Source organism: Chiloscyllium punctatum, chromosome 42 (genome assembly GCF_047496795.1).
Source record: "Chiloscyllium punctatum isolate Juve2018m chromosome 42, sChiPun1.3, whole genome shotgun sequence".
Taxonomy (NCBI): Eukaryota; Metazoa; Chordata; class Chondrichthyes; order Orectolobiformes; family Hemiscylliidae; genus Chiloscyllium; species Chiloscyllium punctatum.
The window spans coordinates 14635712-14648993 of NC_092780.1; the positions used below are offsets into that span (position 1 = coordinate 14635712).

The 13282-nt window shown below is 48.8% G+C and overlaps 1 protein-coding gene across 3 annotated transcripts in view; it reads left to right on the plus strand.

The window, feature by feature from the left end:
• Positions 1-1844: 1844 nt before the first annotated feature.
• cnp (2',3'-cyclic nucleotide 3' phosphodiesterase) overlaps positions 1845-13282 on the plus strand; it is a 34792-nt gene continuing 23354 nt past the window's right edge. Inside the window, exon 1 of one of the 3 annotated variants that reach the window (XM_072561470.1) lies at positions 1845-2015. In XM_072561470.1, coding sequence (XP_072417571.1) covers positions 1992-2015 — 24 coding nt within the window. In that variant the 5' untranslated portion in view covers positions 1845-1991. Of the gene's footprint in view, positions 2016-10646; positions 10805-11695; positions 11799-13282 lie in introns of those variants that run through there. The other 2 variants (XM_072561469.1, XM_072561472.1) reach the window with 2 other exon arrangements.

Consider the following 13282-nt stretch of genomic DNA (forward strand, 5'->3'; position numbering starts at 1 on the left):
AGGCTGAAACATTGCAGGAAAAGGTAGAGTGAAGGTTGTCCACTTGCAGTCATATCTACAAGTGTTGGGACCCTTCCCTTCCCTTGAGGGTTTGCATATATCCTCACACTGGGGCTCCTTTGTTCTGCGTTGTCTGAGAGCGACCAGTCCTTCGCTGTCTAGTAGACCTCACTTAGTGCAGGCAGAAGACTCCCACTGAGTGTGGGAGGGAGTAGACTGTCTTTAGATGGGATTCTGGGTTAGTGGTGCTGGAAGAGCACAGCAGTTCAGGCAGCATCCAAGGAGCTTCGAAATCGACGTTTCGAGCAAAAGCCCTTCATCAGGCATAAAGGCAGTGAGCCTGAAGCGTGGAGAGATAAGCTAGAGGAGGGTGGGGGTGGGGAGAAAGTAGCATAGATCCCCACTCCCACCCTCCTCTAGCTTATCTCTCCACGCTTCAGGCTCACTGCCTTTATTCCTGATGAAGGGCTTTTGCCTGAAACGTCAATTTCGAAGCTCCTTGGATGCTGCCTGAACTGCTGTGCTCTTCCAGCACCACTAATCCAGAATCTGGTTTCCAGCATCTGCAGTCATTGTTTTTACCTCATCTTTAGATGGGATATCTATTCCTTGTCTAAGGAAGGGTATGTACTGACTGAGGGTAGTGGAATGTCCCTTTTAAATAAATCTTTTGTGACATTAAAAGCAAAATTGGCCAACTGAACAGCAGGTGGGGTGGGAACTGAGACAGTAAGCCAGGAAGCTTGCAGAATGTATTATCAAATAGAACCAGCTGGGAGAAAGTGAGGACTGCAGATGCTGGAGATGAGAGTCAAGAATGTGGTGCTGGAAAAGCACAGCAGGTCAGGCAGCATCCAAGAAGTAGGAGAGTCAATGTTTCGGCAGAAGCCCTTCATCAAGAAGGCTTATGCCCAAAATGTCAATTCTCCTGCTCTTTGGATGCTGCCTGACCTGCTGTGCTTTTCCAGCACCACACTCCCGATTGTCAAATTGAATCAGGTCAGACACATATGCAAGCCATTTGTCTTGATTGACTACATTGAATAAGTGTTCATGAGACAATGTTGGAAGGTTTTGGATCGAACAATATTTCAGAGTTCTGTTCATACTGTTTTTGAGACAGTCAGGCTTCGAGGGTCGGGGGGGGAGGTGACGTGGAGACCTGTATTTAAAGGGACCACTAGAATCAAAGGGACTGATGCTATAGACACAAGAGGCAGGAACCTTGCGAGTGAGCTTTAGTTTGGCCAATTGTAATTGGGCTGGTATAAACTTCTTCGGCATCTTGTGCTTCCAAAACAGATTTTAAATCGATGAGAGAACGTAGTCATTTCAGGACTGTGAGGTAACTCAGGAAACTGGAGTGAAAGATGGATTTCATAGAATTGTATATTTATACCTTGTGTTTCAGTGATAATAAACATGTCTCGTGGTTAAAAAAAGTCTCATTATCAATAAGTACGTAAATCAGACACATAGGAAAATGATGTTGACAGGGTACACTGTCCAAGGGAGGGTACTCACTGAGGGAAAGGGACAGTGAGGGTGTTTCACTCTGAGAGTGTCACTGAGGGTGGGTACTGTCTGAAGGAGGGGGCAGTGAGGGAGGGTCACCCTGAGGGAGGGGACAGTGAGGGAGGGTCACTCTGAGGGAGAGGACAGTGAGGGAGGGTCATTCTGAGGGCGGGACACCCTGAGGGAGGGGACAGTGAGGGAGGGACACCCTGAGGTAGGGGACAGTGAGGGTGAGTCTCTCTGAGGGAGGGGACAGTGAGGGAGGGACACCCTCGGTCGGTGTCTTTGTGGCTCGGGTACGCGCACGTTCCTTGCCTGTTGTCCTTGTCTCGGGGCCGCGCGCCGTCCCCGTGTGTGGGAGAGGCAGACTCTGGGCTGTCGGGGACGCGCAGGTTCGTTTCGGTTTCGGTTTGGAGTCTTGCTGTGCCCAGCGCCTTGGCTGTTGATGTGGAGCTGGGCTCGGGTCCGAGCGGGGGATGCGGACGGGATTCGTGCGACTGGTGAGTGCGGAGCGCAATCCGCTAACGCCCAGGAAAATGCTGCGCTATCCTAGCGCCAGCACATCGGTACTGGGGTAAAACCCACAAGCCCACAGCGGGGAGCTCTCCTCCTTCACTCATTTACTGTTAGTGTTTTTAAACAAAACATAGTTGGTGCAGCTTATCAAACTGAACACCTCCCCACTGAATCCAAAATTGTATTTGTGGCCAATGCAAAATCCCCAAAAATCTTCACCGAAAACAACTAGAAAGAGCCTGCAGGTCCGGCAGTGTCTGTGGAGAGAGAAACACGCATTATCATCTCATGTTTATGATCTTCCAGGTGCATTTGGATAGCGCCTTCTACAACCTCATTTTGGTGTGAGCTGTTATTGTCACATGTACCGAGAGACAATGAAAAGTCAAACGTATTGCTTTGAGTGCGAACCAGTCAAACCGTGCCTTACATAAGTATCATCAGGGTAATAGAGCAGAATGCTCCTTCTCTGTAGCTGTAATACCATATGCAGAATATAGTGTTACACCTACAGAGTAGATGGAGATAATGATCAACTCTAATATAGGAGAGGTCCGAACATCAGCAGGGGAAGAAGATGTTCTTAAATTTGTTGGTTCACGTTTTTGAACTGTTGTATCTTCTGCCTGAGGGAAGAGGGTGGAAGAGTGTATAACTGGGGTTGGAAGGGTCTTTGATCATGTTGCCTGGTTTCCTGAGGCAGCAGGAAGTGTAGGTGGAGTCAGTGGATGGAAGGCTGGTTTTTGTGATGGACTGGGCTGTGTTCCCACAACTCTCTGTAATTTCTTGCGGTCTCAGGCAGGACAGTTGCCGTACCAAGCTGTGGTGCATCCGGATAGGACGCTTTCTGTGGTGCATCTACAAAAACTTGGTAAGAGCCATCGTGGACATGCCGAATTTCCTTCGCCTTCTGAGGAAGTAGAGACATCAGTGTGCTTTCTTGACTGTAGTGTCGATGTGGATGGACCAGCAAGGTGGTTGATGATACTTACTCCAGGGAACTTGAAACTCTCAGACCATCTCCACCTCAGCACCATTGATACAGTCAGGGGTGTGTCCTCCACGCTGCTTTGACCAGCTCCTTCATTTTGGTGACAGAGTTGGAGAGATTGTTGTTTTTACACCAGGTCACTTGCCTCTCTATCTCTTTCCTGTACTCCATCTCATCGTTGTTTGAGATCTGACTCACATCAGGATGAAGGGCTTTTACCTGAAACGTCAATTTCGAAGCTCCTTGGATGCTGCCTGAACTGCTGTGCTCTTCCAGCACCACTAATCCAGATTCTGGTTTCCAGCATCTGCTGTCATTGTTTTTACCTCACTGATTACAGTCTATGGGTCAGGATGACAAGGATCCAGGTACAGAGTTGGGAGCAGAGACCTAGGTCTTGGAGATGAATATGGTTGGAATTATGATGTTGAAGACAGAACTAAAGTCAATAAGTTGGAGTCTGACATTGGTGTCCTTGTTATCTAGATGTTCTGGGGATGAGTGCAGAACCAGGGAGATGGTGTCCTATTGTGATGGTAAGGGAATACTAGTGGATCAAGGCAGTCTGGGAGGCCAGAGTTGATGTGTGCCATTACATCTCGAAGTACTTCATTATGATGGATGCAAGAGCTACCAGGTGGTCATCATTAGGGCACACAGCCTGATTCTTCTTTGGCACCAGGGTGATAGTGGTCTTCTTAAAGGTGATGAGAACTTCAAATCGGAGTAAGGAGGGGTTTGAGATGTCTGGGAGTACACCCTCGAGCTGGTCAATGCAGGATCTGAGTGTATGCCTGGAAGCTCCATTCAGCCCAGTCCCTTTCCATGGGTTCACTCTCAGGGAGGATGAGGCTGTTAGGGTGTGCATCTATCCTTGACCTTCTGTTTAGGACCTTCACCACAGCCAATCCCATTGTAATGTCAGAAACATGGTGATACGCAGTAAGCTGCCTCAAATAGCAATGAGTTAGTAGACAGTTATTGGGCCAGTTCCATTGTTGGGTGTGCACCATTGATCAACATAGACTCTTACCAGCTGTGTTGGTGGTTGATGAGCAACAGCACAATCCACACTTCCCCTTTTTCTCAAAAACCAAACTTGCTGTATTCCGGCATGTTTGAAAAGTCTGAACCTTTCAGTGAGTGGATGAGTAAATAAGTGAGTGAGAAAGTAAATAGGTGGATGAGAGAGTGATGGGAGTGGGTGGGTGGGTGGGTGAGTGATGGGAGTGGGTGAGTGAGTGATGGGAGTGGGTGAGTGAGTGATGGGAGTGGGTGAGTGAGTGATGGGAGTGAGTGAGTGATGGGAGTGGGTGAGTGAGTGATGGGAGTGGGTGAGTGAGTGATGGGAGTGGGTGAGTGAGTGATGGGGGTGGGTGAGTGGGTGGGTGAGTGAGTGGGTGGGTGGGTGAGTGAGTGAGTGGGTGGGTGGGTGGGTGGGTGGGTGAGTGGGTGGGTGGGTGAATGAGTGATGGGAGTGGGTGAGTGAGTGATGGGAGTGGGTGAGTGAGTGAGTGATGGGAGTGGGTGGGTGGATAAGTGAGTGACTGAGTGATGGGAATGGGTGGGTGAGTGATCAGTCAGTGATGGGAGTGGGTGGGTGGGTGGGTGAGTGATGGGAGTGGGTGGGTGGATAAGTGAGTGACTGAGTGATGGGAATGGGTGGGTGAGTGATCAGTCAGTGATGGGAGTGGGTGAGTGAATGATGGGAGTGGGTGTGTGAGTAAGTAAATGGGTGTGAGTGAATGATGGAAGTGGGGGTGCGAGTGAGTAAACACGGTGTGAGTGAATAATGGGACTGGGGGTGCGAGTGAGTAAACAGGGTGTGAGTGAATGATGGGAGTGGGGGTGCGAGTGAGTAAACAGGGTGTGAGTGAATGATGGGAGTGGGGTGCGAGTGAGTAAACAGGGTGTGAGTGAATGATGGGACTGGGGGTGCGAGTGAGTAAACAGGGTGTGAGTGAATGATGGGAGTGGGGGTACGAGTGAGTAAACAGGGTGTGAGTGAATGATGGGAGTGGGGTGCGAGTGAGTAAACACGGTGTGAGTGAATGATGGGAGTGGGGGTGCGAGTGAATAAACGGTGTGAGTGAATGATGGGAGTGGGGGTGCGAGTGAGTAAACACGGTGTGAGTGAATGATGGGAGTGGGGGTGCGAGTGAGTAAACACGGTGTGAGTGAATGATGGGAGTGGGGGGGGAGTGAGTAAACACAGTGTGAGTGAATAATGGGTGTGGGGGTGCGAGTGAGTAAACACGGTGTGAGTGAATGATGGGAGTGGGGGTGCGAGTGAGTAAACACGGTGCGAGTGAATGATGGGAGTGGGGGTGCGAGTGAGTAAACACGGTGTGAGTGAATGATGGGAGTGGGGGTGCGAGTGAGTAAACACGGTGCGACTGAATGATGGGAGTGGGGGTGCGAGTGAATGATGGGAGTGGGGGTGTGAGTGAATGATGGGAGTGGGGGTGCGAGTGAATGATGGGAGTGGGGGTGTGAGTGAATGATGGGAGTGGGGGTGCGAGTGAGTAAACACGGTGTGAGTGAATGATGGGAGTGGGGGTGCGAGTGAGTAAACACGGTGTGAGTGAATGATGGGAGTGGGGGTGCGAGTGAGTAAACAGGGTGTGAGTGAATGATGGGACTGGGGGTGCGAGTGAGTAAACAGGGTGTGAGTGAATGATGGGAGTGGGGGTGCGAGTGAGTAAACAGGGTGTGAGTGAATGATGGGAGTGGGGTGCGAGTGAGTAAACACGGTGTGAGTGAATGATGGGAGTGGGGGTGCGAGTGAGTAAACACGGTGTGAGTGAATGATGGGAGTGGGGGTGCGAGTGAGTAAACACGGTGTGAGTGAATGATGGGAGTGGGGGGGGAGTGAGTAAACACAGTGTGAGTGAATGATGGGAGTGGGGGTGCGAGTGAGTAAACACAGTGTGAGTGAATGATGGGAGTGGGGGGGGGAGTGAGTAAACACGGTGTGAGTGAATGATGGGAGTGGGGGTGCGAGTGAGTAAACACGGTGTGAGTGAATGATGGGAGTGGGGGTGCGAGTGAGTAAACACGGTGTGAGTGAATGATGGGAGTGGGGGTGCGAGTGAGTAAACACGGTGCGAGTGAATGATGGGAGTGGGGGTGCGAGTGAGTAAACACGGTGCGAGTGAATGATGGGAGTGGGGGTGCGAGTGAATGATGGGAGTGGGGGTGTGAGTGAATGATGGGAGTGGGGGTGCGAGTGAGTAAACACGGTGTGAGTGAATGATGGGAGTGGGGGAGGGGAGTGAGTAAACACAGTGTGAGTGAATGATGGGAGTGGGGGTGCGAGTGAGTAAACACGGTGCGAGTGAATGATGGGAGTGGGGGTGCGAGTGAGTAAACACGGTGCGAGTGAATGATGGGAGTGGGGGTGCGAGTGAGTAAACACGGTGTGAGTGAATGATGGGAGTGGGGGTGCGAGTGAGTAAACACGGTGCGAGTGAATGATGGGAGTGGGGGTGCGAGTGAATGATGGGAGTGGGGGTGTGAGTGAATGATGGGAGTGGGGGTGTGAGTGAATGATGGGAGTGGGGGTGCGAGTGAGTAAACACGGTGCGAGTGAATGATGGGAGTGGGGGTGCGAGTGAATGATGGGAGTGGGGGTGCGAGTGAATGATGGGAGTGGGCGTGTGAGTGAATGATGGGAGTGGGGGTGCGAGTGAGTAAACACGGTGTGAGTGAATGATGGGAGTGGGGGTGTGAGTGAATGATGGGAGTGGGCGTGTGAGTGAATGATGGGAGTGGGGGTGCGAGTGAGTAAACACGGTGCGAGTGAATGATGGGAGTGGGGGTGCGAGTGAATGATGGGAGTGGGCGTGTGAGTGAATGATGGGAGTGGGGGTGCGAGTGAGTAAACACGGTGTGAGTGAATGATGGGAGTGGGGGTTCGAGTGAGTAAACACGGTGTGAGTGAATGATGGGAGTGGGGGTGCAAGTGAGTAAACATGGTGCGAGTGAATGATGGGAGTGTGGGTGTGAGTGAGTAAACACGGTGCGAGTGAATGATGGGAGTGGGGGTGTGAGCGAATGATGGGTGTGTGGGTGTGAGCGAATGATGGGAATGGGGGTGTGAGTGAATGATGGGAGTGGGGGTGTGAGTGAATGATGGGAGTGGGGGTGCGAGTGAGTAAACACGGTGCGAGTGAATGATGAGAGTAGGGGTGCGAGTGAATGATGGGAGTGGGGGTGTGAGTGAGTAAACACGGTGCGAGTGAATGATGGGAGTGGGGGTACGAGTGAGTAAACACGGTGTGAGTGAATGATGGGAGTGGGGATGCGAGTGAGTAAACACGGTGCGAGTGAATGCTGGGAGTGGGGGTGCGAGTGAATGATGGGAGTGGGGGTGCGAGTGAGTAAACACGGTGCGAGTGAATGATGGGAGTGGGGGTGCGAGTGAGTAAACACGGTGTGAGTGAATGATGGGAGTGGGGGTGCGAGTGAGTAAACACGGTGTGAGTGAATGGTGCGAGTGAGTAAACACGGTGCGAGTGAATGATGGGAGTGGGGATGCGAGTGGGTAAACATGGTGCGAGTGAATGATGGGAGTGGGGGTGTGAGTGAATGATGGGAGTGGGGGTGCAAGTGAGTAAACGTGGTGTGAGTGAATGATGGGAGTGGGGGTGCGAGTGAGTAAACGTGGTGTGAGTGAATGATGGGAGTGGGGGTGCGAGTGAGTAAACACGGTGTGAGTGAATGATGGGAGTGGGGGTGCGAGTGAATGATGGCAGTGGAGGTGTGAGTGAATGATGGGAGTGGGGGTGTGAGTGAGTAAACACGGTGTGAGTGAATGATGGGAGTGGGGGTGCGAGTGAATGATGGGAGTGGGTTGTCAGGTCCAATCCGATAGATGAGGTGGATGTCAGGTTAAATCCTGTTGGGAGGAGAGCGGTGGATGAGTAGTGTGTGGTTCATTGAGTTAATGTGGTCCCTCCTGGTCAGGGAGGTACTCACAATGGGGGAGGGGAGAATTGTTGGTGATAGTTTTGTTGGAGGGTTACTCTAATTGGAGGCACAGTTGGGAACTGGGTGATCTTGGTAGGGGGAGGGGGTCAGGTCAGGGGTGTGGCTGTTGGATTGAAAGGGTAATTGGCTGGGGAATTGGCTCACAGAGATTAGGTTGAGTTAGCAAGGTCAGGCGATAGTCAGGGTTGGGGCAAGTCAGGTTAGCATGGGGGAAGTAGTTGGGGGGACTCAGTGGGGATGGAGTAGTTGGGCTGAGGAATTGGTGTGTCAGGTCATGGTGTGGCGGAATAGTTGGGAGTCAGTCAGGGTGGGGGAGGAGTATTGGGGAAGTCAGGGTCGGGGGAGAATACTTTAGGGGAGTCAGAGTTGGAGGAGTGTAGTTGGGGGAGGAGTTGAGGGTGCCTTGGTGTGGGGGAGGAGTTGGGGGCAGTCAGATCCAGGGGTTAGGATGGGGTTTGGGCAGATGTAGTTGGATTAGACTATGTAATTGGAGGGGTTGGGTGGGGTGGTGAGAGTTTGGGTGATTGACACCATTAACCTGTGTGTTACACCTGAGATGAAACTGATGAACAATTTTCCGATAAGTAGATGGGGTGGCACAGTGGTTAGCACTGCTGCCTCACAGCGGCAGAGACCCAGGTTCAATTCCTGCTTCAGTCTGTGTGGAGTTTGCATATTCTCCCCATGTCTGCGTGGGTTTTCTCTGGGTGCTCTGGTTTCCTCCCACATTCCAAAGATATGCAGGTTAGGTGCTAAATTGCCCGTAGTGTTAGGTGAAGGGGTAAATGTAGGGGAATGGATCTGGGTGGGCTGCACTTCGGAGGGTCAGTGTGGACTTGTTGGGCTGGAGGGCCTGTTTCCACACTGTAAATAATCTAATCTAAATAGCACCAAGTCTCTGACACTGAAATCAGTTTAAGAGACATTTGCACAGTGTCTCAGACAGCTGAACCCTCCTGGAAGTACGCAACAGGTGTTGGCACCTGAAATGCAACAGCAATTTGAGTTCAGTCCATCGCCGTTCCCCATACCACAGGATCTGGCCTGATCTGTTGGATTCATTGATAGAATTTTGCCAGGGCAGGTTGATGGTATGGGGTGAGGAGCCCCCCCTCTTCCCCCCCCCCCCCCCCCCCCCCGATGGATTAATGCCAATGAGTGTTTAATGTGGAACTGAGGGAGCAGGGAGGCTTTAGTTGCCATTACTAAGCATTGCTGCTGTGAACCTCTATAATAAGTTTGTTAACAGCTGGAATGAGAATTGGCAGTGCTAAATTGCCTGTAGTGTTAGGTGCATTAGTTCGGGGTAAATGTAGAGTAATGGGTCTGGGTCATACAGCACAGAAACAGACTCTTCGGTCCAACCAATCCATGCCGACCATAATCCCAAATTAAAATAGTCCCGTCTGTCTGCCCTTGGCTGCTCTCTTTCCAAACCTTTCCTGTTCATGTACTTATACAATTGTCTGTTAAATATTGTAACTGTACCTGTATCTATCATTTCCTCTGGTAGTTTATTTCTCACACAAACTAGTCTCTGTGTAAAGGCGTTGCCCTCATGTCCTTTTTAAATCTTTCTCCTCTCACCTTAAAAATATACCCCCCAGTTTTGAACTCTCCCACCCGAGGGGAAAGACCCTTAGCTATTTTCTTTATTGATGGCCCTCGTGATTTTAGAAACCTCAATAAAGTCAACCTCCTACAGTCCAGTGAAAAAAAGTCCCAGTCTATTTTTAGATCTCAAACCCTTTGTTTTCCCAAGTTGAGGGTGTAAACCCGAATAATGAAACAATAGGCCTTAATCTGACCTAGCATGGGTTCCTCAACTGAGACTCTGTACCCAGCTAGGGGTTCCGTGAGAAAGCTAAAAGCAGATCACCAAAACATATTGTCAGAAATACGTCAAAACATTCACCCGAATGAACACATTTTGAGCAAATGCCTCTTTTAGATTAGATTCCTCCAGTGTGAAAACAGGCCCTTTGGCCCAACAAGTCCACACCGACTCTCCAAGAACAACCCACCCAGACCCATTACTCTACATTTACCCCGAACTAATGCACCTAACACTACAGGCAATTTAGCACAGCCAATTCGCCTAACCTGCGCATCTTTGTGACAGTGGGAGGAAACTGGAGCAAACCCACAGGGAGAATGTGCAAACTCCATACAGTCAGTTGCCCGAGGTGGGAATTGAACCCGGGTCCCTGGCACTGTGAGGCAACAGTGCTAACCACTGAGCCACCGTGCCAATTTTAGATTTTATTGTCACGTACTCAAGTACAGGAATACAGTGAAAGGTGTATAATGTCGTCACACACAGCACCATCTTAGGTACAAAGGTTCCTAAATACAAAAATAAAGATACAAGGCTGTAAAAGAGACAGAATTAAAGAAGTTAAGCATTATCTTCATAGAATAAGTAGAAAAATAAAGAAATAAGGTAATAGTTAACATAAACACCTTTTGCTAAACTCTGTAAACCTGGCCTTCCAGTGTTGACCATTGAGGTGCTCCTTTGGGGGTCATAGGTCAGAGCTGCTGTCACGTAGAGATTTCCCATTGAGGGGATTTTGTAGAAGTGGATTAGCCAGAAAACCAGATTAATCGGGGACAGCGGATTGAAGGAAGAGTGTTTAACCAGGGATCTCGGGGAATAACAGAAAAAGACCCTGAGCAAAAATGGAGAGTAAACTCGAAACAATTCAACAGAATTTAAATTTTATTGACAAGAAGCTTTCAGAATTGAAGAAGGAGATGGAGCTAAGAAACAGGCTGCTATTTATGGAGGTGAGAGATTGTGTGTAATTCAAGGGAATTAAGGATGGACAGTAAATGCTGTCCTTGACAAGGAAGGTTACATTGGCAAATGAATTTTTAAAAATGTTGTGAATCAGTCCAGTGGAATTTTACAATTGCAAACTAATTGTGAAATGTCTGGAAAAAGAATATAGCATTTACTGAATAATTCACACTGGTTTAAAGCAGTGGTTTTGCCTGTTTCTGGTGCTTGCTGATTATCATTGAATTAACAAACATCACCAAATGCCAACAACTGCAACAACAACTTGCTTTCAAATAGCAGCTCTGAACTTAGTAAAAAAAAATCCCAAAGGCACTTTTCAGGAACATTATCAAACAAAACATTTCATACTGTGTCTCATGGGGAAATATTTGAAGAAATAACCAGATCTTAGGCACAGTCTGAGGGCTAAAGGGATCAAAGGGTGTGGGGAGAGAGCAGGAACAGGGGACTCAGTTGGATGGTCAGCCATGATCATATCAAATTGCAGAACAGGCTTCAAGGGCTGAATGGCCAACTGCTTCTCCTATTCTCTATGTTTCTATCATTAGTCTGTGGAATTCTCTTGCCCAGAGCACAGTGGAGTCAGGGTCAATGAATAGTTTTAAGGCTGAGTAAGATAGATTCTTGATAGACAAGGGAATCAAAGGGGTAGGTGGGTGAGTACAGGTGGGAGCAGACTTGAGGGGTAGAATGGCCTGCTTTGGCTCCTAATTCATCCATATCTTCTTATTTGTTGCAGAGATAGGTATTAAAGGAGTTGAGAAAGGTAGAGAAGTGGGGAGATATTTGGATGTGACAGACAAAGGCGGTGACATCAAAGGTAGAGTGTTAAAAAACTCAGAACGCATGAGAGGCCAGAATTGGAGGAGGGTAGAAATCTCGGAGGATTATAGGGGCTGGAGGAGGTTCTTGATACAGGAAGGAGGTGTGGTGACAGAGTAATTCGGAAAGAAAGACCGGCAACAACGTTCGCATTAAGTGAGTAAAATGTTCATAAGTATAAATCTGTTTAATTGTGCAACTAATTTTTACGCCAAAGAAACTTTATTTGTACCACAGGGAATTCATGAAAGTTTTGCAAAACCAAAGGTGGCGTCTCGGAACTAAAGCATTTGAGAAACTCTGTACAAATCGCAAGGGGCTCACAAGGTTGAAGCTTAATCCAGTATTAATTTTGAGGTTTTACTGTTGCAACTGTACTTTGTCCAGCTGCTAAAGATGTACCATCTCGTTGGGTAGACTTGTTGTCTAGTAGCAGCTGCCAATGGACGTAAGGTACTCTGTAAGTTATGATTCACAGCCTGCCTCTACCCTTGAGTAATCCTGCAAACTGTCTGTCGCGCACGGTTTGCCAACAGACCTGCAGCAATGGAAGGTTACACTGTGGTTAGATACTTTCTCCAGCACACATTCCAGGTAAAGACAAGAAATATGGAGCTTTGACAGAGACCTGGTGCTCTTAAAGATGGCTTTGAAGGTATCCATTTCTACATTGCATGGTTTACTGAGAATAACAGGCATCATAATGAATACTGCCCTGACCCCTTTGCGAAGAACAACTGGGGAGATATAGAACATAGAATGTTACAGCGCAGTACTTTCTAAACGGTGAGAAAATTCTTAAAGCCAAAGTACAAAGGGATCTGGGAGTGCTAGTCGAAGATTCTCTAAAGGTCAACATGCAGGTTGAGTTCGTGATTAAGAAAGTGAATGCAATGTTGTCACTTATCTCAAGAGGGTTAGAATATAAAAGCACCGTTGTGCTACTGAGAATTTATAAAGCTCTGGTTAGGCCCCATTTGGAGTACTGTGTCCAGTTTTGGTCCCAACACCTCAGGAAGGACATGCTGGCACTGGAACGTATCCAGCGGAGATTCACACGGATGATCCCTGGAATGGTTGGTCTAACATATGAGGAATGGCTGAGGATCCTGGGATTGTATTCATTGGAGTTTAGAAGATTAAGGGGAGACTTAATAGAGACGTACAAGATAATACATGGCTTGGAGAGGGTGGACGCTAGGAAATTGTTTCCGTTAGACGAGGAGACTAGGACCCGTGGACACAGCCTTAAAATTAGAGGGGGTCAATTCAGAACAGAAATGCGGAGACATTTCTTCAGCCAGAGAGTGGTGGGCCTGTGGAATTCATTGCTGCAGAGTGCAGTGGAGGCCGGGACGCTAAATGTCTTCAAGGCAGAGATTGATAAATTCTTGTTGTCTCGAGGAATTAAGGGCTATAGGGAGAATGCGGGTAAGTGGAGTTGAAATGCCCATCAGCTATGATTGAATGGCGGAGTGGACTCGATGGGCTGAATGGCCTTACTTCCACTCCTATGTCTTATGGTCTTATAGTACAGGCCCTTCGGCCCTCGATGTTGCACTGACCTGTGAAACCAAGCTGAAGCCCACCTAACCTACACTATTCCATTTTCATCCATATGTTTATCCAATGACCATTTA